This window comes from Culex pipiens, chromosome 3 (genome assembly GCF_016801865.2).
Source record: "Culex pipiens pallens isolate TS chromosome 3, TS_CPP_V2, whole genome shotgun sequence".
Taxonomy (NCBI): Eukaryota; Metazoa; Arthropoda; class Insecta; order Diptera; family Culicidae; genus Culex; species Culex pipiens.
In genome coordinates, this window is record NC_068939.1 from 16,429,968 (window position 1) to 16,452,772 (window position 22,805).

Genomic DNA, 22,805 nt, shown 5'->3' on the forward strand with positions numbered 1-22,805 from the left:
TATCAAATGCCTATTTACGTGTTCGCTTCTTATTTTAACGGTCAAAAACGCTTCTATCGCTAAAATACCATGCACCTGGTCCTTCCCGCTTCCAAGCTCATTCGCGTCCGCACCCCCGTCCCGAAATGCATTAACAAGGTCCATGATTTCGATCGCCACGCTTTTGCCTGTCTGCTGTCCACCAAAAAAAGCGGATTAATGCAACGAATCCCACACACCCTAAGCGGTCGATCGGATTCAATCGCCACCAATATGGTGCAGAACCGATGATTGGCACGAGCCATGGACAATCGGACTAACATGGGAAAGTGAGGTTAATTTTTTATTTATATGCTTTTTAGGCAATATTTTCGGATCATCATTAGCGAAGGTCCAGAAAAAAACCTCCGGAAGCCGATCCCGGTAACAATAGCCTTTGACCGTTTTTTTTTTTGCGATCAGCATGTGCCCAAAATAAGATATTATCGGCTTTTCGGACAAACAAACAACACCGGGGAGGGAGGCTGGGTAACAACAGGAGAGTAGGAAAAAAATGCAATTTGCAATCACTTTTTCCGATGGTCCTTCTGGTTTGGGGTCCTTCGAAAAAAGAAAAATCGGACATTGATTGACAGGACCATTGTGCGTGCTAACTCAAGTGTCAATTAGAGGAAATTGACAGCACTCTCGAAAGTGAAAGTTGCAGGACGTGGATTATAAAAGCGTGTATTCAAATTAGAGGCAGAGTACTTTTTTGCATGGGGTGTGATTTAATCAAAGTTGGAACAAAAAGTAAAGCATTTCAAAAAAATATGAAAGAATTGTGCTCTGTATTAAAAAAAGTCGAGAAAGTCGATATTTTATAGAAAAAGTCAGAACAAAAAATGATTTTATTTACAATTATAAAATGTTATTTTTTTTTTGATTTACCTACGAGTCCCAACTCGATAATCTAAAGTCCTGAAAAACATCTTTGGATAATCAGTCCCAATATTCTTTGGTTATTGTCTTATTCTGATTCGTTTTCAGACTATTCTTAAAACCGTGGTTCAGTTCAGATCAGGTTCAGGTTGAAGATAATTTTTCCATGTTTTTTTTTTTAATTCAAGTAAACAAATTTAAAACCAAACTTTGTGAAATTTGAATAATTTAATCTAATCTAATCTAATCTAATCTAATCTAATCTAATCTAATCTAATCTAATCTAATTTAATCTAATCTAATCTAATCTAATCTAATCTAATCTAATCTAATCTAATCCAATCTAATCTAATCTAATCTAATCTAATCTAATCTAATCTAATCTAATCTAATCTAATCTAATCTAATCTAATCTAATCTAATCTAATCTAATCTAATCTAATCTAATCTAATCTAATCTAATCTAATCTAATCTAATCTAATCTAATCTAATCTAATCTAATCTAATCTAATCTAATCTAATCTAAATCTAATCTAATCTAATCTAATCTAATCTAATCTAATCTAATCTAATCTAATCTAATCTAATCTAATCTAATCTAATCTAATCTAATCTAATCTAATCTAATCTAATCTAATCTAATCTAATCTAATCTAATCTAATCTAATCTAATCTAATCTAATCTAATCTAATCTAATCTAATCTAATCTAATCTAATCTAATCTAATCTAATCTAATCTAATCTAATCTAATCTAATCTAATCTAATCTAATCTAATCTAATCTAATCTAATCTAATCTAATCTAATCTAATCTAATCTAATCTAATCTAATCTAATCTAATCTAATCTAATCTAATCTAATCTAATCTAATCTAATCTAATCTAATCTAATCTAATCTAATCTAATCTAATCTAATCTAATCTAATCTAATCTAATCTAATCTAATCTAATCTAATCTAATCTAATCTAATCTAATCTAATCTAATCTAATCTAATCTAATCTAATCTAATCTAATCTAATCTAATCTAATCTAATCTAATCTAATCTAATCTAATCTAATCTAATCCAATCTAATCTAATCTAATCTAATCTAATCTAATCTAATCTAATCTAATCTAACCTAATCTAATCTAATCTAATCTAAAACGCAGCCAGTCCGATGAAAGCATGGTGCAAAGTCTTGTGATTACGCCCCAAGCACTTTTCTGGTCATTATTAATAATTGCAGTACATCCGAGAGAACCCGAAAATGAATTGCAAAAATTAAAGCGGCCAGCCCAACTGCGTTGTGTTTACCGCAGAGAGGATTCTGAGAACGGATCACATTTCATAGAATCTACAGGGGAGGAAGGATGCGTGGACATACCGTACCAAACGCTCCCGTTACAGTTTTATAAGTGTTTTGTAAGATATGTTTAGTGTAAAATATAGTGTTGTAAAACCAAATAATGCGAAATTTGAATAAATCTTTTAAAGTTAGCTCCTCTCAATATTAAAATATGTATGGGTAATTCTCTACCAACTCACACGAAATCGGGAAAAGTTGCCCCGACCCCTCTTCGATTTGCGTGAAACTTTGTCCTAAGGGGTAACTTTTGTCCCTGATCACGAATCCGAGGTCCGTTTTTTGATATCTCGTGACGGAGGGGCGGTACGACCCCTTCCATTTTTGAACATGCAAAAAAAAAAGGTGTTTTTCAATAATTTGCAGCCTGAAACGGTGATGAGATAGAAATTTGGTGTCAAAGGGACTTTTATGTAAAATTAGACGCCCGATTTGATGGCGTACTCAGAATTCCGAAAAAACGTATTTTTCATCGAAAAAAACACTAAAAAAGTTTTAAAAATTCTCCCATTTTCCGTTACTCGACTGTAAAAAATTTTGGAACATGTCATTTAATGGGAAATTTAGTGTACTTTTCGAATCTACATTGTCCCAGAAGGGTCATTTTTTCATTTAGAACAAAATTTTTCATTTTAAAATTTCGTGTTTTTTCTAACTTTGCAGGGTTATTTTTAGAGTGTAACAATGTTCTACAAAGTTGTAGAGCAGACAATTACAAAAAATTTGATATATAGACATAAGGGGTTTGCTTATAAACATCACAAGTTATCGCGATTTTACGAAAAAAAGTTTTGAAAAAGTTACTTTTTGCGTTTCTCTTTGTTTCGTCGTCCGTGTCTGTCGCGGGTGACCATGAACGGCCATGATCGATGACGACCAACTTTTTCAAAACTTTTTTTCGTAAAATCGCGATAACTCGTGATGTTTATAAGCAAACCCCTTGTGTCTATATATCAATTTTTTTGTAATTGTCTGCTCTACAACTTTGTAGAACATTGATACACTCTAAAAAATAACCCTGCAAAGTTAGAAAAAACACGAAATTTTAAAATGAAAAATTTTGTTCTAAATGAAAAAATGACCCTTCTGGGACAATGTTGATTCGAAAAGTACATTAAATTTCCCATAAAATGACATGTTCCAAAAATTTTTACAGTCGAGTAACGGAAAATGGGAGAATTTTTAAAACTTTTTTAGTGTTTTTTTCGATGAAAAATACGTTTTTTCGGAATTCTGAGTACGCCATCAAATCGGGCGTCTAATTTTACATAAAAGTCCCTTTGACACCAAATTTCTATCTCATCACCGTTTCAGGCTGCAAATTATTGAAAAACACCTCTTTTTTTGCATGTTCAAAATGGAAGGGGTCGTACCGCCCCTCCGTCACGAGATATCAAAAAACGGACCTCGGATTCGTGATCAGGAACAAAAGTTACCCCTTAGGACAAAGTTTCACGCAAATCGAAGAGGGGTCGGGGCAACTGCTGTGTGAGTTGGCGGAGAATTACCCGTATTAAATTTAAAACTTTAAACCACGTGCTTTTAAAAATTTTAATGTTGAAAACTTTCCCAACCTTCCATCCTTGAAATTCCTGCCCGCAAGATATTTGAAGGTATTTTACCTGTGTTACCGCGTGTGTGACGTGTGTAATTTGAGCCGTCTGTTTGTTATTGTGTAGTGCGTTAGTAGGAGCAACTAAAAAAGGGCCAAACCGTTTGTCTGCCCGCCCGTTTTCGTTGCGTCGCCATGAATGGAATGCGTACGACGTTTTTTTTTTCTTCACCTTCATCCTCCATTCATCACTAAACTCTGTTGAGCAATCGATGGGGTGGTGCGGTTTTAGTATACCTGGCAATTGGGCACTGTAAGGTTGAGTTATTTTGAAATAAATGATTTAAAAAAAAGTTTACTCAGTAAGATTTTTTTCAATTTTAATTGAAGTTTTCAAATTTAGGAAATTCTAATACTTTATCCAAACTTGATCAACTTGACAGTACCAAACGGACGAATTCTTTCCTCCAAATCGCTCGAGAGAAAGTTTGTTTTGAAGCTCCCGAAGTGGAGTATGGTTTCCCTTATTTTTTCTGGCTGCCCCTGTCATTTTAAGGGGAGACCCTTCAAAACAACTTCCCATTTGCTTAAACAGTTTTTTTTTCATTCAACGCGCGGTGGCGTTTGTTTTCGTAGTTATTTCTCAATTCCCCAAAGTCCCCCCGCAAACCTCCACAAAAAAACAGTCGAAATAGTTGTTTTTTATTTACTTTTCGTGCTTTACATTTGAATTCCTCGGGTTGTTGTTTTTTTTCTGAATCTCTCTCTTCTAGTTTGTCATATGCACCGCCCAGGCCCAAACCTTCGTCGTGGAGAAGCTAACGGGATGCTACATTCCGAAGATGTTTGTCGGAGTTTTGAAACGTTTCAAAAATGTTATTGACAAACCGAACGAACGAACGATGTGAATCGATTAGATCACTGGCCGGTCGAACGACGATAATTTGGTGAAAATTGACTGACGGTTATCATGTTTACGGTATGCTGATGGTGAGGAATTTATTGTATAATTACAGCTAAATGTAGCGTTTTAAGGTGGAATGATTCATCGGTAGCATCAATTTCAATATGCACTTTTTCCCCTAAGCCATAGTAGTGTATTTAATCATTTGTAGCTCAACTTAAAACTCTTCCTTCCCATTGTGTTTTTTTATTTTCCTTTTTCTCTGTTTACTTTTCTTCTCATGATGTATGTTTTTCTTCATTTATTTCTTGTATTTTTATAAGCATTTATCTTGTTGTCTTTTATAAGCATTTATCTTGTTTAGTTAAAGGTTTTTTACTGGAAAGGCTGGTACAAATATTTTTAAATATTTTTGTCATAACAAAAACATAAAAAATAACCACTGAACTGCTGTAATTCAATTCATTTTATTTACCGAAATAACAATTTTACAATTTGTGTGAATAACTGGTTCATAGAGATTTGGTGTTCCTTGCAACTATTTCCTTTTCAATAACCGTTTGGTAACAGAAGGTTCTTCAAATGCAATTAAACAAAAACTAGGGAAAATTTGGCCAAAAAACCTAGTGAGATCGAAACTTGGGGTGAACTGCTGTAAAATGCATTATAAAACACACTTTTCATTCAAATGATGACACTATAGCGCGTTATCTCAATTTCCATAAAAGTAGGAAATTCAAAACAAAAAAAAAGCTTAGTTTGTTGAAAATTTATTGAAAAAGATTTCGAATTCGAAAACGGACATGCAAATCGGAACAAACAGAAATTCTTTAAACAAATTTACACTAATTACAGCTAAAATTAGTTTCCAGGGTACAAGTTTTAAGTGCAGTTGAAACAGAAATCAATAATTTCTTCCGATTTTCATTCATTTTCCGTAGAAAAAAAGTCTTTGAAAACTTTGAAAATGAATAAATCATACTACAAAAATTCAATTTCTAATGAATTTTGATCATACTTGGATTCTTTTTTACTTAACTACAAATTTATTTAAAAGAAAATAATCTGTTTCAAGCAAACCTTTTTGCCTTCCTCACCTTACTGAGGAAAGGCTATAAAATCACTCGAAAACTGAACGTCTCAATTAGACCTCCTAGACCCACCTTCATGTATACATATCGACTCAGAATCAAATTCTGAGCGAATGTCTGTGTGTGTGGTGGGATGTTGATCAAAAAATTTTCACTCGATTATCTTGACATTGGCTAAACCGATTTTGTCCGTTTTGGCGTCATTCGATGCGTCTTGGGGTCCCATAAGTCGCTATTAAAAATTATGCGGTTTAGTTAAGTACTTTAAAAGTTATGCTAAAAAACGATTTTAACAAAAGTCCGGAAGATTGTAAAAAGGGTGGTTTTTGTAAGAAAACCTGGCATGTTATACATTTTTAGAAAGGTATTTAAAAGACCTTTTCAACGCGACCAATACATTGAAGATTTGACAACCCTATCAAAAGTTATAAGCACTTAAGTGTTATTTATGCACTTTTTGGAGGCCGGATCTCAGATATCATGATGAAAACGTTGTCCGGATCTATCATGCAACCTGTCATTGAACAGGTAATCAAAAGTCCTTTCCAACGCGTCCAAAACATTAAAAATCTGACAACCCTATCAAAAGTTATAAGCACTTAAGTGTTATTTATGCACTTTTTGGAGGCCGGATCGCAGATATCATGATGAAAACGTTGTCCGGATCTATCATGCAACCTGTCATTGAACAGGTAATCAAAAGTCCTTTCCAACGCGTCCAAAACATTAAAAATCTGACAACCCTATCAAAAGTTATAAGCACTTAAGTGTTATTTATGCACTTTTTGGAGGCCGGATCGCAGATATCATGATGAAAACGTTGTCCGGATCTATCATGCAACCTGTCATTGAACAGGTAATCAAAAGTCCTTTCCAACGCGTCCAAAACATTAAAAATCTGACAACCCTATCAAAAGTTATAAGCACTTAAGTGTTATTTATGCACTTTTTGGAGGCCGGATCGCAGATATTTTGATGAAAACGATGTCCGGATCTATCATGCGACCTGTTGTTGGATAGGTAATTAAATGACCTTTCCAACGAATGTGAGAAAGGCACCAACCACCTAAGGGTGGATTAAGTAACGTATTTTAATAAAGCATTGAAGCAAACTTTAAAAAAGTACATGACATTGTGTGTGAATTTCCGGGTTTTCAGTAAAAATATTTCCCGTTTCCCTGGAAATCTGTGAATTTGCCGGGAAATAATGATATTCATATGAAAGTATTTATTTTACTAACTTTTTGGCACCAATGTTTTGAAAATTTACAAAAAAAAAAAAAAAAAAGAATCCAACTTGATCATATTTATTTCAATCAACTGTTCATATTGAATTTATCAGCTGGTCTGAAATTTCAAGTCAAGTTTTGTTTTAGATAATATTTATTTTTGACTGCAAAAATTACTTTATTATGGAATAGAAATAAACTGTTTTATTTTTGATAACCTGTAATAAATATTTTTTATCATTTTAAAATAGTATATTAACCCTTTAAGGCCAAGATCAAAATTGATATTTTTTAAACCTTTTTGTTTACCAAGACCAAATTGGATGGAAACTGAAACGATATCATAACATTTTTCGAAGAGGTTCGTGCAAGAAGTGTTTGTTTAATAATAATCGAGAAATTTAAGGGCGTTAGAGGGTTAAATGTAAAAAAAAACATGTATCATTTAATTTAAACCACTTTTGACACTTTGAAAATTCTTTTAAGATAAGTATTTTATTACCATATTCCAAAAACCATACTCTAAATGAAACCATGAAAAAACATTCAAAAATAACTTTGTATCGTATGCAAGATGCCCAAAGAATGTAATCATGTTTCAAAAACTCGCTTCAAATATTCGAAAACTTTGAGTTGTGATTTCATTGAATAGTTTTTTAAGTAATAAGCTGAAACAAGTAAGACATGTTCTGGAAAAAGTTATTTGCCATGAAAACCATAATTTTTGCATTATTTTTTATCATTTCAACTTTATCTGTCAATGTTATTTTTAAACATGTTCTCTCGAATTGGTTACATAGAAAAATTCAAAAGCAATTTTATGGTTGGGGAGCATGGATTTTACTCACTGTCCAAACACTTTGTTTTTAAAAATTATACTTCTCATAAAAAATACTAATGATACAGGTTCAGAATAATATTCGATGAATATCGAATTTCCCTGGAATTCCCAGGATTTCCCGGGAAATTTGTTGAAACTTTTCTGTTTTCCGGAAAATCGAATCCCTTCTTCCCTTTTCTACAATTATACAAATGGTGCTCTTGATCTCTTAGTGTTGAAAGTCATCACCAAAGCCATCGTCCAGTGTTTGTACATCCAGAAATTTGTCAATCACCCGAAATCCACAAATTTCTCAACAGGATTAGCTAGACAAACCCGACAAGAATGGCGATGAGTGTTTGTTCAAAAAACATTCGCTTACGTCATCGCTAGCGCCGCTGTCAATCAAACAAATATTATCCTCTCGAAATATCCCGCAAGGGGAAAGATCTCCATTTTACTTTTTTCCCAGAAACCCCCTCCACGCATCCTTAAACTCATAAAACAACCAACCTCCCTAAAAAACGCGCTTCCGATTGGCTGTTCGGTTTTTTACGGAACGTACATTTTTTACCAAAATCAACCAAACCACCCCTACCTCACCAAACGACGAGGTCCAATCCTGAAACCGCATGCCTCGCAAGTCCTGTTTTCTAAAATTTTAGTCCGCCGGTCGGCAGCTGATCGATATTTGCGTTCACCCCACGCGCGTGTCAAAAATCCAAACAGGGGAAGTAACCCCTGCATATCGGAGGACATCGATTTGCTCTGGCCTACACCGAAAACGGGACCCTTTTTCACCCTCGTTTCTGGGACTAACGTGAGGGGTGCAAATCGAAATGCACCTTCCAGAGTGAGAATTGATGATTTTTTTTGTAGTCTCGAAAATTTGCCAAAAGAATCGGTTTCGGAGGGAGGGATGCAGTTTGGCACGTCAATGCTTGGCTAGAATGATGAATATGGTGAGCGGTTTTTGGGCCAATGTGTTTTTGAAGCATTTTTTTTTTGCGAAATGAAAATGACGGCTTAGTTCAAGTTGAGCGTAAATCGCTAAAGGATTTTCGAATATTCAGCCAGAAAACATTTTAAGTTTTAGCTTATATAAAAAAATCTCCTTTAACGGTGCACATCAACCAGAGCTTTTGAACAGACGTTTTAGTATCTTCAAAACTACGGGAACTATCGATATGATTTTTCATTCATCCCCGAAAGTACTGTCCACAAAGTAATTTACTACAAAGTTTGATTAATTTTACAATCCCATTGTTGCAGGATTGGGTCTGTAAATTTGACAATTTTCGTATAATAAAACTACAACTTCCATCGTTCCTGTGCACCCTTAAATTAGAAATGCTTCGGATTTTGTTCAGCCAAAACTTCTTAAAACTCATATTTTCCCTTATGCTGAAAAATACGAAAATAAAACACAATCATCAATTACAAAAAACTGATATTCAGGCAAATATTCATTTGGGATGTGCATCGTTTTGATGATATTTTGGCATTTTTCTTTGACATTATATTTCTGAAATCTGAGTTTTTTTTTGTAATTTGCATGCAGGGAAATTTTTATTTCAGCTTTGAAAAATCTTTTTTTTCCAGAAATTTCGCCAAGCACTAAAATAACCTGGACAATTTTAGTCTATATGACAGTTTTATGGCCTATTAGTCATTTTTAAATTATATTCAAAGTTTTTTATTCTTAGCTGTAGTCGGCTTCAAGGGTTTAAAGAGAGACAAAGATAGGAAAAAAAATTAATATTTGAACCAAAATATTGAATTGAAAAGTTTAACAATTTGCTTAAAACATTATCCAAAAAGTTAAAATTATTATTTTTTTTGTCTTCACTCATTCAGTGGTTAGATCATTGCAAATATTTTTTGAGGATCATGCTAAATCCCCCCCCCCCCCTCCCCCTCTGAAAAAGTCGTGGGCAATCAAACATAGAGTTGAAATGGTCATGTTTGCAATATTTAAATGAAAAAAAGTGTTTTAAAAATACATTGCTAACCTTTTCCGTTGTTTTACAATCATTAGTTTCCAAAAAATAAAAACATTGACGCATTTTTTCACAAGAAAAAGTTTATCTGATGCTGTACATTGAAATTTAATAAAAAACAAGCTTTCCCGGCAAACTTCGTCCTGCCCTTTTTTGGTTTGTTGTTTGAAAAATGTCTACTTTGACAGTTCATTTGTTCTCATTTTTATTGAGATTCTTAAGCTTATCATTATTTTTTTCTGCTATTTTCTCCTCTTTTGAGATTACTATTCAAAGATTGCTGGTACCTTATGTTTGGATTTTTTTTTCTTCTAAAAAGCATTTTTGCATTTTCTATCCTTTTTTTTTAGTTAGTTTGTTATTTGTTTTTTTTTTTCTTTACACTGGTTTTTTTACTTTGATATTGTTTTCTTTTCCTCATATTTGATTTCCTCTTGTTTTTTACTATTTAGAAAACTACATGATTCTCCATTAATAAGCAACTAAATGAATTCTGTCACTTTCAAAAACTGCAAGTTCTTTGTTTTCGTACTGTCAGCACTTTTTTATTTTGTTTCAACTTTTTTATCTTTATTCTTTGCTTCAATCAGTGTCCTTTTTAGATTTTTTCCTCTATTTTTTCTTTATTGTTTAAAATAAATCCAATCACAATATTACAAATCACATTTGGTTTTTCGTTAGACCTCTCTGTTCCCTCCTTTATTAGTCAATTAGTCCGTGAATAATCCCTGTTTTATTGTCTGCTTTTTGCTTTTTTTCGTTTTCTTGTGAAGATATTTTTTTAATTGTTCATATACCGAACTGATTTTTACACTTTTTTTCATGCAATTTTTTTTGGTGTTGTTTCAAAAACTATTTTGATGTAACCGCAGTTTTAAAATCACAGTTCTTAGTTTGTATTGCTTCGTTGAAATACTTACTTACATACTTAAAATTCACTGTACCTTTTCTTCCTCGTTTGTTTTTTACGCTTTCTTTTCCAAATCGTCAATAAAGTATTTTTTTTACGACCTGGGTGCTCTGAAAAATGTAGGTTAATTTTAGGCCCATGTCAATCATTTTCCTTCTTTTTTCCAGTTGTTAATCATCCATTTAATTCATTTTGATCTTTTCTTTATTCTTCAGTATCACTGTTTTGACAGGGTTTTTTGTTCTAAAAACTGAAATAATAATTAGTCTTTTAAAAATGATTCAACCCACCTGCCAAATGTAATTATATTCTTGACTGGCCAATCAGCTTTCCTTTTTTATTTTGATTATTTGTCTTTCTCAAAACTGTTTACTCTTCCATTTTCTACTTTGAACTTTTCCGTTTTGACGTTTGTTTTTTGTCAAAGGACTTTTTTTTTGTTCGAATGTATCTTGACGCCTCCTATGATGAAAATGTAGTTTTTCATTTCATTTCCCATACAAAGGACAGGTGTTCCGGAATCGGTTCCAGAGTGGCCAAAGTGTCAATTAGTTAGCATATAAACCTTCCTTGGACTTATACGATCCCAACGCAACAAATAGCACCTTGATCCGACGTTCCGTGTTGAATTGATTCGCGTTCGAACAAAACCGTCGAAATTTTATATATATATAGATTAAAATATTTTTAAAGGAGTCCAAACATGCTAAATTTGATTATCAATGTAGAAAAATGCATATTAGATTGTTTTTAATTGATTAAACTTTTATTTTCATTAAGCTTTTGCAACGGCCTTAAAATTTAAAAAACACATTTTTCTAAAAATCTATGCATGTTTTTTTTTTAAACAAAATCTGCAATATTTAATTCCGTTTCATGACGTTTAATTTTTCCCTTATTTAATGTATTCATGCCATACATTTCATAATGAATTATTTTGTATTTCTGTTTTTATAATTTTTATCAGATTAATGCACAGAATCGAATATTCAATCATTATAAATTTTGCATAAACTTATTAGTCTGATGCAAATATTTTTCAAAGTTTTTGTCCCTCGGCTCTGGCCGGGGTCGGGGGAGAGGGGCAAAAAAAAATCAAATAACAAGCCATAGTATAAACATTTGGATGAAAAGAGTGTTTTAAAATGCATTTTACAACAGTTAATTATATTTGCAATCATTAGTTTTCAAAAAATGTAAGATTTGACGAAAACAAAAATTTTAGCGAAAAAAACCTTTTTGCGGGACTGTACATCGAACATTTTCAAAAATTCTAAAGATTTTAAAATAAACCCAAACAGGCTGAGAATGATTCTGAAAGCGGGGAATGCATTTCAATTGATATCAGCTAATTGCTCTTAAATTTTCATTGGCATTTTGAAGTTTTTTTTTATATGTTTTTATTATTATTTTTTTGCTCTCTGATTTTTCTGCCCGACTTCGAAGGGGGGGGGGGGGGGTGACAAAAACTTTAAATACAATGTGTATTAGCCTTAACAAATGTGATAATTTCGTAGCCTGAGAGTTTTGTTATGCTAGTTTTAATTTGATTGTATTTGAAAACAACTTGCCTGGATTTTCAAATAGTTGGATTATTTTCGATCGATTCCATTAAAATGTGAGAGAAAAAAATAATAATTTTTCAAACAAAAACAAATTATACCGGTACAGAAAAATACAAACGTAAGCTATTTTTAATCGTTTCTAATTGATTCGCAAAATTTATATTTTTGTGTTTTTTCTTAAGGTTTTTGTTTTTACTGATTTCTAGTCAAAGTTTTTGTACAAAGTTAGTCAAAGTGAATATTTTTAAACCTTAAATAAATTTTGTATTAAACTATATCTCAATTCGATAAAAAAAAAGTTGGATAACCTCCTAGCCAAAAAAGTGTGTGAATTTTGGTGAAATAATACGATAGATAAGAAATCTTAAACATAAAAAGTGATGTGATGAAAAACAATCATTGAAAAAAATATTCTACTTTGATAAGGTTACAATCTATGAAATGTTTAATCGAAGGAAGAGGAAATCGATCACTTTGAATATCTTTATTTTGTGATGACAAAATTTTATTTAAAAGTGTTTGTTTCAATATTAAAATTGAATATTTTTCAATGGAACTCAAAATATTAATATTTTGCAACGAGGCATAAAAATTAGATACCTGGACAGTAGGATGCCCAGAATTTGGGACTTTTTCTCAAAACCTCGATTCACAAGCTGAATATTGTTCCTTTAGCTATTTTAGGACTCTGTGTCAAATATGAACAAAATCGGTCAACATTTACCCATTGATACTCGGGGGTGAAGTTTGTATGGAAAAAATCGAAAAAAAAATGTATGGAAACCCCAATTTTCTAACGATTTGGTCTGCACGGTGCGCTACTTCCATCCAAATATTCCCAAAGGTGAGATTCGCATTTTAAATTTAATGCTCTACAACTTTGTAAAACATACCAAAGCTGTAAAACTTGTTCATGAAAAGTTATTAGCGATTTAAAAAAGTCATTATTGTATGAAAAAAAAAAAGAATTTCACCAACTTTAGAGTCGGGATCAATGGGTTAATCTCAACCAATTTCGCTCAAAATTTGCACAGATGCTTAAAATAACCCAAAAAACCGTTTTCCGCTTGTGGAGCAGGGAGTAATTTTTTTTGGCACCCTACTGGACAATTATCGAGTCTGAAGAAGGTTTGATTTGATGAATAAAATTATCAAAATGTTCAAAAATGTAGAACTTTGGGCAATTGTTTAAGCAACGTACAACAATTTTACACAACTGGGAAAGGGAGGGGGACCAAGAAATTAAAAAAAAAGTGTCCACGTGGTTTGTGGAAACAACAACTCTCACAAAAAATTATTTAAATTAAGCTAACCCAAACCCTGAATCTTGATTTTCTTAGAGTGCTGATTCAGAATTCACTTAAATTTGATTTACATAAAAAATACATTATTCACACAATTTCAAACCCTTTTCATACAGCCTTTAATGACATCTTATTCAAAAGTGCTGCCATCTACGCGTTCAGTATAAAAGCACCTTCAACTGACGCTACCCTCATATAGGTAGCACAAATATTATCCGGCACACATGCTACTGCTTCGTCTATTCCCCTCCAGGTGGCGTCTGAGCGAAATGCAGTAACTTTGTGTGGTTGGGATGTTCAGGAATAAGTGATTTGATTTTTTTTCAGAATTTCGGATGGTTAAAAAAAATAATACGACCACATTTTTTCAATGAAGATTTTTTATATTTTTATAAAGATTTTTGTTTTTTTTTTTCATTAGCATTTTGCCGCCTCAATAGTTATTATCGTATTTGTTTTTCTTGTTTGTTTTTTAAACTGTTACTGTTAGTTTAAAGATTACTTATGCGTTATCATTAGGTTTTCCCTTTTTATTTCAATCATTGTTTTTTGTTTATACAAATTCAGTACTGTTTTGGTTCCTACGAGCTAATGATGCCTTCCTAGAGTTTATATTACTTGCAGGTTGTTGTGTTTCTGTTTTGTGTGTGTGTATCTGTTGTGTATTTGCAACTGCTTGTCTGCGCGTGTGTTTTTTTTTTTCTCTGTGTTGTAATTGTTAGTTTTATATTTCTCCTTCCTTTTCTTACGCTGCGTTTTTACTTTTATTATTTCAATAAAACAAAACAAAAAAAATCTGTACACGTTTTCTCCTGCATAAATTTCGTTTCGCATTTTGACTTACAAGCTACAATTTCATTCTTTCTCTCATGGGCTTGATGACTTGATTTCTGTTTCGCGTTTAAATTTAAATTTAGTGTTTTTTTGTTTGTCCAGTTAACTTATCACACAATCAACAGGAATACTAGGCGAAATTGCATTTGGGGGCGCGCGCGCCCACGAAGCTTGGTCAAGATCAAACAAATTTTCAGGTTCGCGCTAATTTCAAACTTAAAAATCTCACGCCAATCATCGTCACGCGTAAAAAGAAAAAAACTAATCCGAGCTAAGTTTAATCAGTCAATGCTCTTCTCTCACAGGGGCGCTTGGTTCTGCATTTTTTTTTTTTTATTTTAGTTTAGTAAATCTAACAAACGATTGCAACTCCCAAAATAGTTTGATTTCTTTTGATTTGCGGGGGATGGACGGGAAAAACGTAACGAAAATATTGTGATTTTGCTTTCAACAGGAGTCAGAAACCAGTCATCGTTGGATAACAAGCGAAACGCAAAAAAGTGGTAAAAGAATCGTATCAAATGGTCAACATTTTCTACATTTCTAAGCAGCTGTAGCAGCAAATTTTTTGCTTGTTTTAAATAAAAGATTTTCTCTGCAAATATTTCGTCTCTGTTTTCAATAGAAAAGTTTTCTTATATTTATTACACTTCTTTTATTTTTGTTTTCATCTCAATGTACACAGTACACATTTCGTCTTCTTCTTATTCTCCACTGATTACAACATACAAACAAAACTAATTAGAAATAACAAACATCACGTTGCGTATGAGCCTCAAAACTGGGGATGGAAAGATGTTTTTTTTTTTTAAGATGATTAACGAGGAAAAAAAAAGTAAACAAAACGAGCAATGGACGACAACTGAAACGGTGGGTAATATTGTTAAATTTGTTACTTTCTCGTACTCGGGTTATTGCATTCTCCCACTCAACTTTGACTTACGGGTTAAGATTTGCTGGGGCTGAGGCGTTTCATATCGATTAAAGACTGATTTAAAACTATTTGTTTGTGCTATTGCCTGATACTTTTTTCCGTAAACTTTGAGTAGAGTTTGATAGTTTGAAAAACAGAAGCTTGCGACCTTTTTTTCTTAGAACTTTGTTCTCTAAACGCTGCTCATTTAAGACCAAAAAAACAGTCCAATATTGTTTGGGATAAAATTTGTTCCTTTAGGAAGTTTTGCTCTCTCTCTATGCTTTCTAATGCTTCGTATATTTTGTGTGTGTGTTTTGAGTAGGTTTTGGCCACCGTGTAAATTGTTCCTCTCAATTTCCGCTCTCGCTCTCTTTCTCTTCGCTCATCTAGCCTTAAATCACTATTGATTCGCTCTCTCCTCGCTCTATTTCTCTTATTTTAACCTGTTTTTAAAGTAGTTTAAATCTTTCTACAAGTGTGTATCTGTGTGTATGTTTGTGTGAGTGTTTGCATTCCGCTAATCGTAATCTTGGTTAATCCTTAAATCCGAGTGTGATAAAGAGTTAAACTTTTCTGGTCGAAAAACCTATAAATAATGTAGATTTTTCAAGTTCTTCCCTTGTTTCTGAAAAAAGCACCGATCTTCAGCTAACTTGTTTAAGTGTTTATGTTTAGGTTTTTTTGTTTTGTGATTCTTTTTGAGTTTTTCTTTATTTTATACTTTAACGATAACATTAATCCGAGTTTTTTTCTCTTTCTTTGCAAAATGTACAAAATTTTCCGAGTCACGGGAATATTCCGGTCGAGCGGTTTAGTACAGCGAAATTCGTCATTTTTCTCTCCTTTTTGTTAGTTTCGAATAGGGTTAATTTGTTGTGTGTTTTTTTCGTTTTTTTTTATTCCAATGGACAGCCTTTTGGGTTTACTTTTAATTTTTCTGATTGAGATGTTGGTCGATGGTTGGAGAAAAAAATCAAAATTTGCGAATTAAAAAATAAAGCAATAAACAATAAAAATCTTTTATTCAGCCTTCTTAAATGATTTCAATAAATCGTCATTATAATATTATTCAAAATCATTTTTTTTTTTTGTAAATTTGATAGAAACTAAATTTGTTTAAATTATCATTTGAAATAATTATATCAAATATTTTAAACCATTTTTTTTAATTTATTTTTCTAAACGGGTTAAGATTTTGAAAGTATATTTTTGCATAATTGTTGTATTGTTCCAAGAAATCGAAAAATATCTTTTAATTTGAATGTAAATAAGCATTGCAAAGAAAAAACTAAACGTTATAAAAAATTGCATTACTTTAAAAAAAAACAAGATATAAATAAAAAAATAAGAAATTAAATAGCAAAATGTAAAGATTTTTGTTGTTTCCAGAACTAATTATTATTTCTTTTTAAAGATGATAAAAAAATATTCAAGAGATTATTCTAAAAAAAACAATTTAATGCTTAGAAGCAAAACATTATTTTTTTTAAAAGAGAAGAAATTTCTGGAAAAAACAAATAATTTAGAAATAAAATTTAAAAAGTTCTCAAGAAAATTATCAAACATCAAGCAAAATAATTTGAAAAACTAACAGCGAACTCATACAAAAAATCAGAAAAATTTAAAAATAGTTATTTTTTTTAAATTTACAAAGAAAAAAAATGCAAAATTCAAACTTAAAAGTTAAGAAAATTTTCAAGCAAACAATAAGTTATGATGTATTCTTCAAAAGTTTTTTTTTTAAGAAAACTGTTATGAAAATTATAACTAGAAAAAAAAAACTTTAAACTCCATTTTTTTAATTATAGGAAATATATTTAAAAAAAAAGCTATTTGAAAAACGTGATGCAAAAAAATCAAATAAAAGCTGAATCAGAAATCAAGAAAAAATTTAATAGAAATGATTAAGAGAAAAAAAATCTTAAAGTATTCAAAATAGCACGCAAAAAAAATATTACAAAATCAAGAAAATAAGGAAAAAAAATAAAAAACGTTTTTAATTTTCATGTTTTAAAACTTAAAAAAGTTAAAAGAGTATAAAAAATACTTTAAAAATTTCACACATTTTAGGCAAAAATTAATTCTTAAGGATTTTTAATAATTTTTAAAGAAAGTATTAGTTTTTCTTAAATCCAGTAAAAATATATTTCAGGTGAAATAATTATGTTTGAAGGATTTATGTGGGGTTAAGAAAAGAAAAAAAGCTTGTAATTTTCAATTTAATTTTAAAATTAAAAAAATAATATTTAATGTTAATGACAAATTTAACAAGAAATTTTGAAAAGAAAAACATTTAATAATAACTATTACAAAAATGTTATGTAGAAAATTAAAAAAAAAGATAAATTAAATCCTAAAACCAAAAAAATCACTTTCAAAACAAAATCAAGAATATCAAAAAATTTGATGAAAATTTTATTTAAAAAACATGAATTTTCTAAATAATTTTCAACTTTAAAAAATAACTAAAACTATTAAAAAAAATTTAATAAATGTTGAAGAGAAAAAAATCGAAAACAATATGAAAAATAGCATGTAAAAAGTTTAAATTACCAAAAAAATCTATCATAAAATCAGAAAAATATTTAAGAAAATTAAAAGAATAATGGAAAGTAACCAAAAATTGTTTTGAATTTTCGAATTATTAAACTGAAAATACAGAGTATTTGAAGTTTTTTTTAAAGAAAAATATTTACCAAAAATAAATTATTAAGGATTTCTAAAGATTTATTTAAAGAAAGTATTTTAAAGTTTTTTTTCTTCTAAAATCCGGTGAAAAAAATCATCAATTGAAATAATTATGTTTTAGGGCTTTATATGGGGTAAAAATTAGTAATTTATTTCTGCGAAATTTCAGAGAATACTACGAAACGACAACACAGATAAAAAATTCAAAGAAAATCTCAAGAAAAATATCTCAGAAATTATAATTTATTATAGATTTTCAAATAATTAAAAGGTATTCAGAAACCTATTTGAAAAAAAAAACCCAATGGGAGAAATATTAAAAGTGATATTCAAAAGTTTCAGCAAACTATTTTTTTCACATTTTTCTTTCCTTCCAACACACCGTCCAACATCAGAAAGCATTCTTTTAATTCTCTCTCTCTCTTTGTCGCTCTCATTTCTTCTTCACTTTTCTCTTCAGTTCATCTCTCAATTGATGTTCCACTAAACAGCTACAATTAAAACAAAAGAAAGTTTTTTTTTCTTCAAAATTCACACGCCAAAACAAAGTTCAGCTACCAAATTTTTCGTTTATTTTTTTAACTTTAGCAAATATATTTCAGTCTGTTGCTCATGTTGATCATTTCTCTTAAATTTTGCTCCCTCTCTTTATCTCTCACTTGATTCGCTTACTTATCAAACTTACTTGCACTGAGTTAAACTTTTTAAAATTAGGTCGAAAATCCTACGTTTGCCAAATTTTGGAAAATGATCACAATAATTTCGTCTTCTTATTCTTCTCGTCAACTGGTTTCTTTTTCACATTCGATTTTGCTTTTTCTTGTTAGGGGGGAAACGGGGAAAGTTCGTGGAACATTTCGAGCTTTTGGTGCCACACCAACTAGCAGACTATATTTACAGCGGTGGCACCAAACTTCGGGATCACTCTGGAAGGGAACTTGTTGTTTTTTTTTGGGGATGGGATTAAAGATGCTGTCTGAACTTGTTTTTTTTTGTAACTTTCAAGAAAAATGACAAACTTCAGTATTCGTTTTTTGCCTGCTGCTGCTTCTTCGTATAATTAGTTAATCTTAAGAACACTTAACAATATTATTTCTTGTAATTTTTGCAACTCTTCATCTTTTCTTCGCCAATTTCGTGTCGATCTCTCGAAGATAGTAAAAAATAAATATATAAATTTAATATTTCCGTTCTGTCCTTAAAAACTATCGCGCCCCCCTTCAATCTTAAAAAGCTAATATTCACAGTTGTTCAGCCCTTAAACCAATAAAAAAGTAAGAAGATCATTCCGTCCTAACCCTAATCACGCTGTCCACCCGGGGCTACGTGCACTCGATGATCATCGGCTGGCTGGACTCGATGACGCTGGGTCGGCTCGTCTCCTGCTGTTGCTGCTGCTGCGGAGGTGGCCCCGTCAAATAGTGCGACGGAACGGCCGGATTGTTGTTGTTGTTGCTGCTGGTAGTACTGCTCGCGGGATGTTGCTCAATTTTGCACACCTTTTGGATGATTTCCGGACCACCGGGATGGTGGTGGTGCTGGTTGCTCACCCATGAGGGATGTTGCTGTTGGTGGTGGGGAGGTGGAGATCCGATGTGGTTGCTGTGCCTCAGCTGGGGCGAGCATAGCTGGGAGGGGTGCGGTGGCTGGTGCTGGTGATGCGGGGTGCCAGGTTGGGACTGGGGGTGGCCGCCACCGAGGTGCTGCAGCTCGTAAAAGTCTCGTGGATCGCTCTCCGGTTCTTTGTCTGGAAGGAGCGGGAGAAGGAAGATTGAAGTTGTTTAAAAGATTGCAAATTGGGTCATGTTTATTGTTTTGACATTAACTCATTTCGTAGAACAGTGTCAATCGGGATATCTTTAAAGTAGAAATTAACATCATTTGGCTTTCAAAATTCAACCTTACTCACTGAAGTGAAATTATCTAACAGCAGGGTTGACAGATCATCCAATCTCTGTTTATAGTTAAAATACAAAAATTAATGATGCCTTAAAAATTTATATTTTTAGCAAATTGCTTTTACTCCAAATATTTTTTGGGATAATCTAAAAGGGATAATCTTAACTTGAATTAAATTTGCTGTGGCCTGAGGATCTAGTTTAAAAAAAATGAGTAGTCACTCCCCCTTTAGAACATCCACAACAATTAAGAAAGTTTAGGATCATTTGAGTTTTCACAAAAATTGAATTTTGGAACTGCAAGAAACCCGTAAATGAATTGCATTTCTTTTTTTTTATTTGGTTGAAACAATGGTGGAAAAAAAAGCTATTTCAAATTTTCAATAAACGTATTTCCCAAAAAGTAAATTCCAAAAACCATTTTTTTTTAATTTTTATGTTTTGCGTCATTTACACCAATTTGATAATAATGCAAAAGGGGCAGGGTGGCCACTCAAATCCCATTTTCGAATTTTCGACTTTTCCAAACCTTCAAATCCAATCCACAATCGATTTTTCGAAGATCTCGGAAAAAAATCACTTGGGATAATCAAATCAAGTAAAACAAAATTCTTTGTCTCATTTTTGATTGTTGATCTTAAGTATGACCCATAAACAACTCTAAAGATAGCGGTGATGAAATATTAAATTAAAAAAAAGTGCATAATGTAATTAAATAAATAATCAACTATTCCAATTTGACTCATATGGGTTCGCAGAAGTCCCATAAAAACCTTCGGATAATCGAATTTCGGATAATCGAAACTTCGGATAATCGAGTCTAGACTGTAAAAGAAATAGCTTACCCAAAAAAATATTTTAAATCGGAAACTTTTTATTAAAAAACATGGATCAGAATGCCTAAATAAATTTAAAAATAAATAAGCTATAGACAATTTTAGTAACAATGAAAACTAAACCAAAAATGTAATAAAAGATTGTTCAAAAATTTAAGCACTCAAAAATTTGAATCTGAGAGAAAACTGAAGCAATAAAAATTATAAAAAATAAACAATTAAATACTACACACCATGTAAATACTAATTTTAAAAATTTACTAACATGATGCTTTCACTTTGGTTTTATTAGACAAACAAATAGAGAAAATTAAATTTAATCAAGTTTAAATTGAATTCATTAATTATACAAAGTTTTATTCAGGTTTTTTTTTATTTTGATATTTAAATCTAAAAATAAAAGTTGTTTTCATATGTTGCCAGTTTTTTTTAAATTGTTAACTATAGTAATAGAATGTAAAATCCAGTTTAATTAAAATTCATCCTTCACCTCTCATTTATTGCGCAATTTTTGAAGAGACGAATTCTTGAAACATATTTGCAGAGTTACGGGAAAAAAATGTAAAAAAAATGTTTACAAAGGCCTTATTTATTAAGTTAAACAAATTTAAATATTAACTTCACACAAAAGCTACAGCCAACTCAAGTTGGAGGATTCTAAACTTTTTCAAATATTTAAGCAATTTTACAAAACATAACTCAATAATAACTTTACACTGATCACAATCCTTGAAATCAAAATTAGTGTTTTTACTTCTTTTTTTGTTTTTGTTTGAAGTTTCCTATTACCTTTTTTATAATAAAACTTATTAAAACAAATCTACGGAATAACTTCTTTAACTTTTAAAGGCTTGAATAATCTTTTCAATTTCAAAAAGATTAAATGTGGAAGGAACATACAATTTTAAGTTGAGTTAAGTGAAATGAACTAAGTGAAATTGAATAAAAAAATCTTAAAAATATTTCAGAATTTTTCTAAAATTAGAAAATATTGTTTAAACCACTTTGTTTCAGACTCGACTTTTTTTTTTAAAGATTTTAGCGATTTCCCGACTTGATCGCTTCTGAAAATATTTCGTTCTAATAGGTGAGCAAATTTTGGTTATAAAAAATTGGACAAACAATTGCTGAGATAGAACATAGCAAAAATTAATAAAAATGGAGATAAATTCAATTTTCTAAGAATTTTTCAATAATCTTAAGGTATTTAATGGACGACATATTGACACCTACTAAGAAATAATTTTTTTTCTGAAATTTAAAATGTTGTGGCTAATTTTTTTTCTAAAATTTTAAACTAAGCCTAGCTTGTCAAAATGGCCAAAATTTGTGTTTATAGCTCTTTTGAAATTTTTGACTCGACTTAGAAAATATACCTTTAAAATTTTTCAATATTTTTGAAACATCACGATGTTTTTTTTTTTAATTTATGTCTCCATTACAACTTTGTTATTCAAGCTTCTCGTGGTTCAAATGTTGCTTTTTATGGTCTTTTAAAACTTATCAAAAATAAAAAAAAGGTTTTGGAAAATTTAAAAAAGTGCGAACCTTTTGGTACGTTCGTTTGATGGCTAGTGCCACACTGAGTGCCGCACTCAGAGCTGTCAAAGTGTTTCTTTGAAGAAACTCGCGCTAGTTCCGCACGAGTTTCGCCGCCATCTTGGAACTGAAACTCTAGTGCCGCACTCGATATTTTTTCAGTTTCATGCGAGTTTCACGCGCACTGACAAATGACGTTCGATTGAACCAAAACTGACAACGACGAGTGCGGCACTCAGTGCCGCGCCGTCTCTTCAAACGAACGTACCATTTGTATTTCACTAAATTTGTATACGGAATTGTATAGAAGAACCAATGTTACAAAATCCCTTCTTTGGCCTTGAGGAATCCCCAAGAAAGTTTCAGCCAATTCATTAAAAAAAAACTATAAAAATCAAAATATCATGTAATCGGCCGATTTCGTCAAGATTTTTTTTTCATGATTTCATTAATATATTGCAAACAGTATC

General features: G+C 31.4%; 1 protein-coding gene across 5 annotated transcripts in view; it reads right to left on the reverse strand.

Moving 5' to 3' along the window:
- Positions 1–14,227: 14,227 nt before the first annotated feature.
- The window catches only part of LOC120413444 (uncharacterized), a 99,765-nt gene continuing 91,187 nt past the window's right edge, over positions 14,228–22,805 (reverse strand). For all 5 annotated transcript variants that reach the window (XM_052709654.1, XM_039574274.2, XM_039574275.2 and 2 more), the window contains one exon: positions 14,228–19,809. In XM_052709654.1, the coding sequence (XP_052565614.1) occupies positions 19,385–19,809 (425 nt within the window). In that variant the 3' untranslated portion in view covers positions 14,228–19,384. The remainder of the gene's footprint in view (positions 19,810–22,805) is intronic.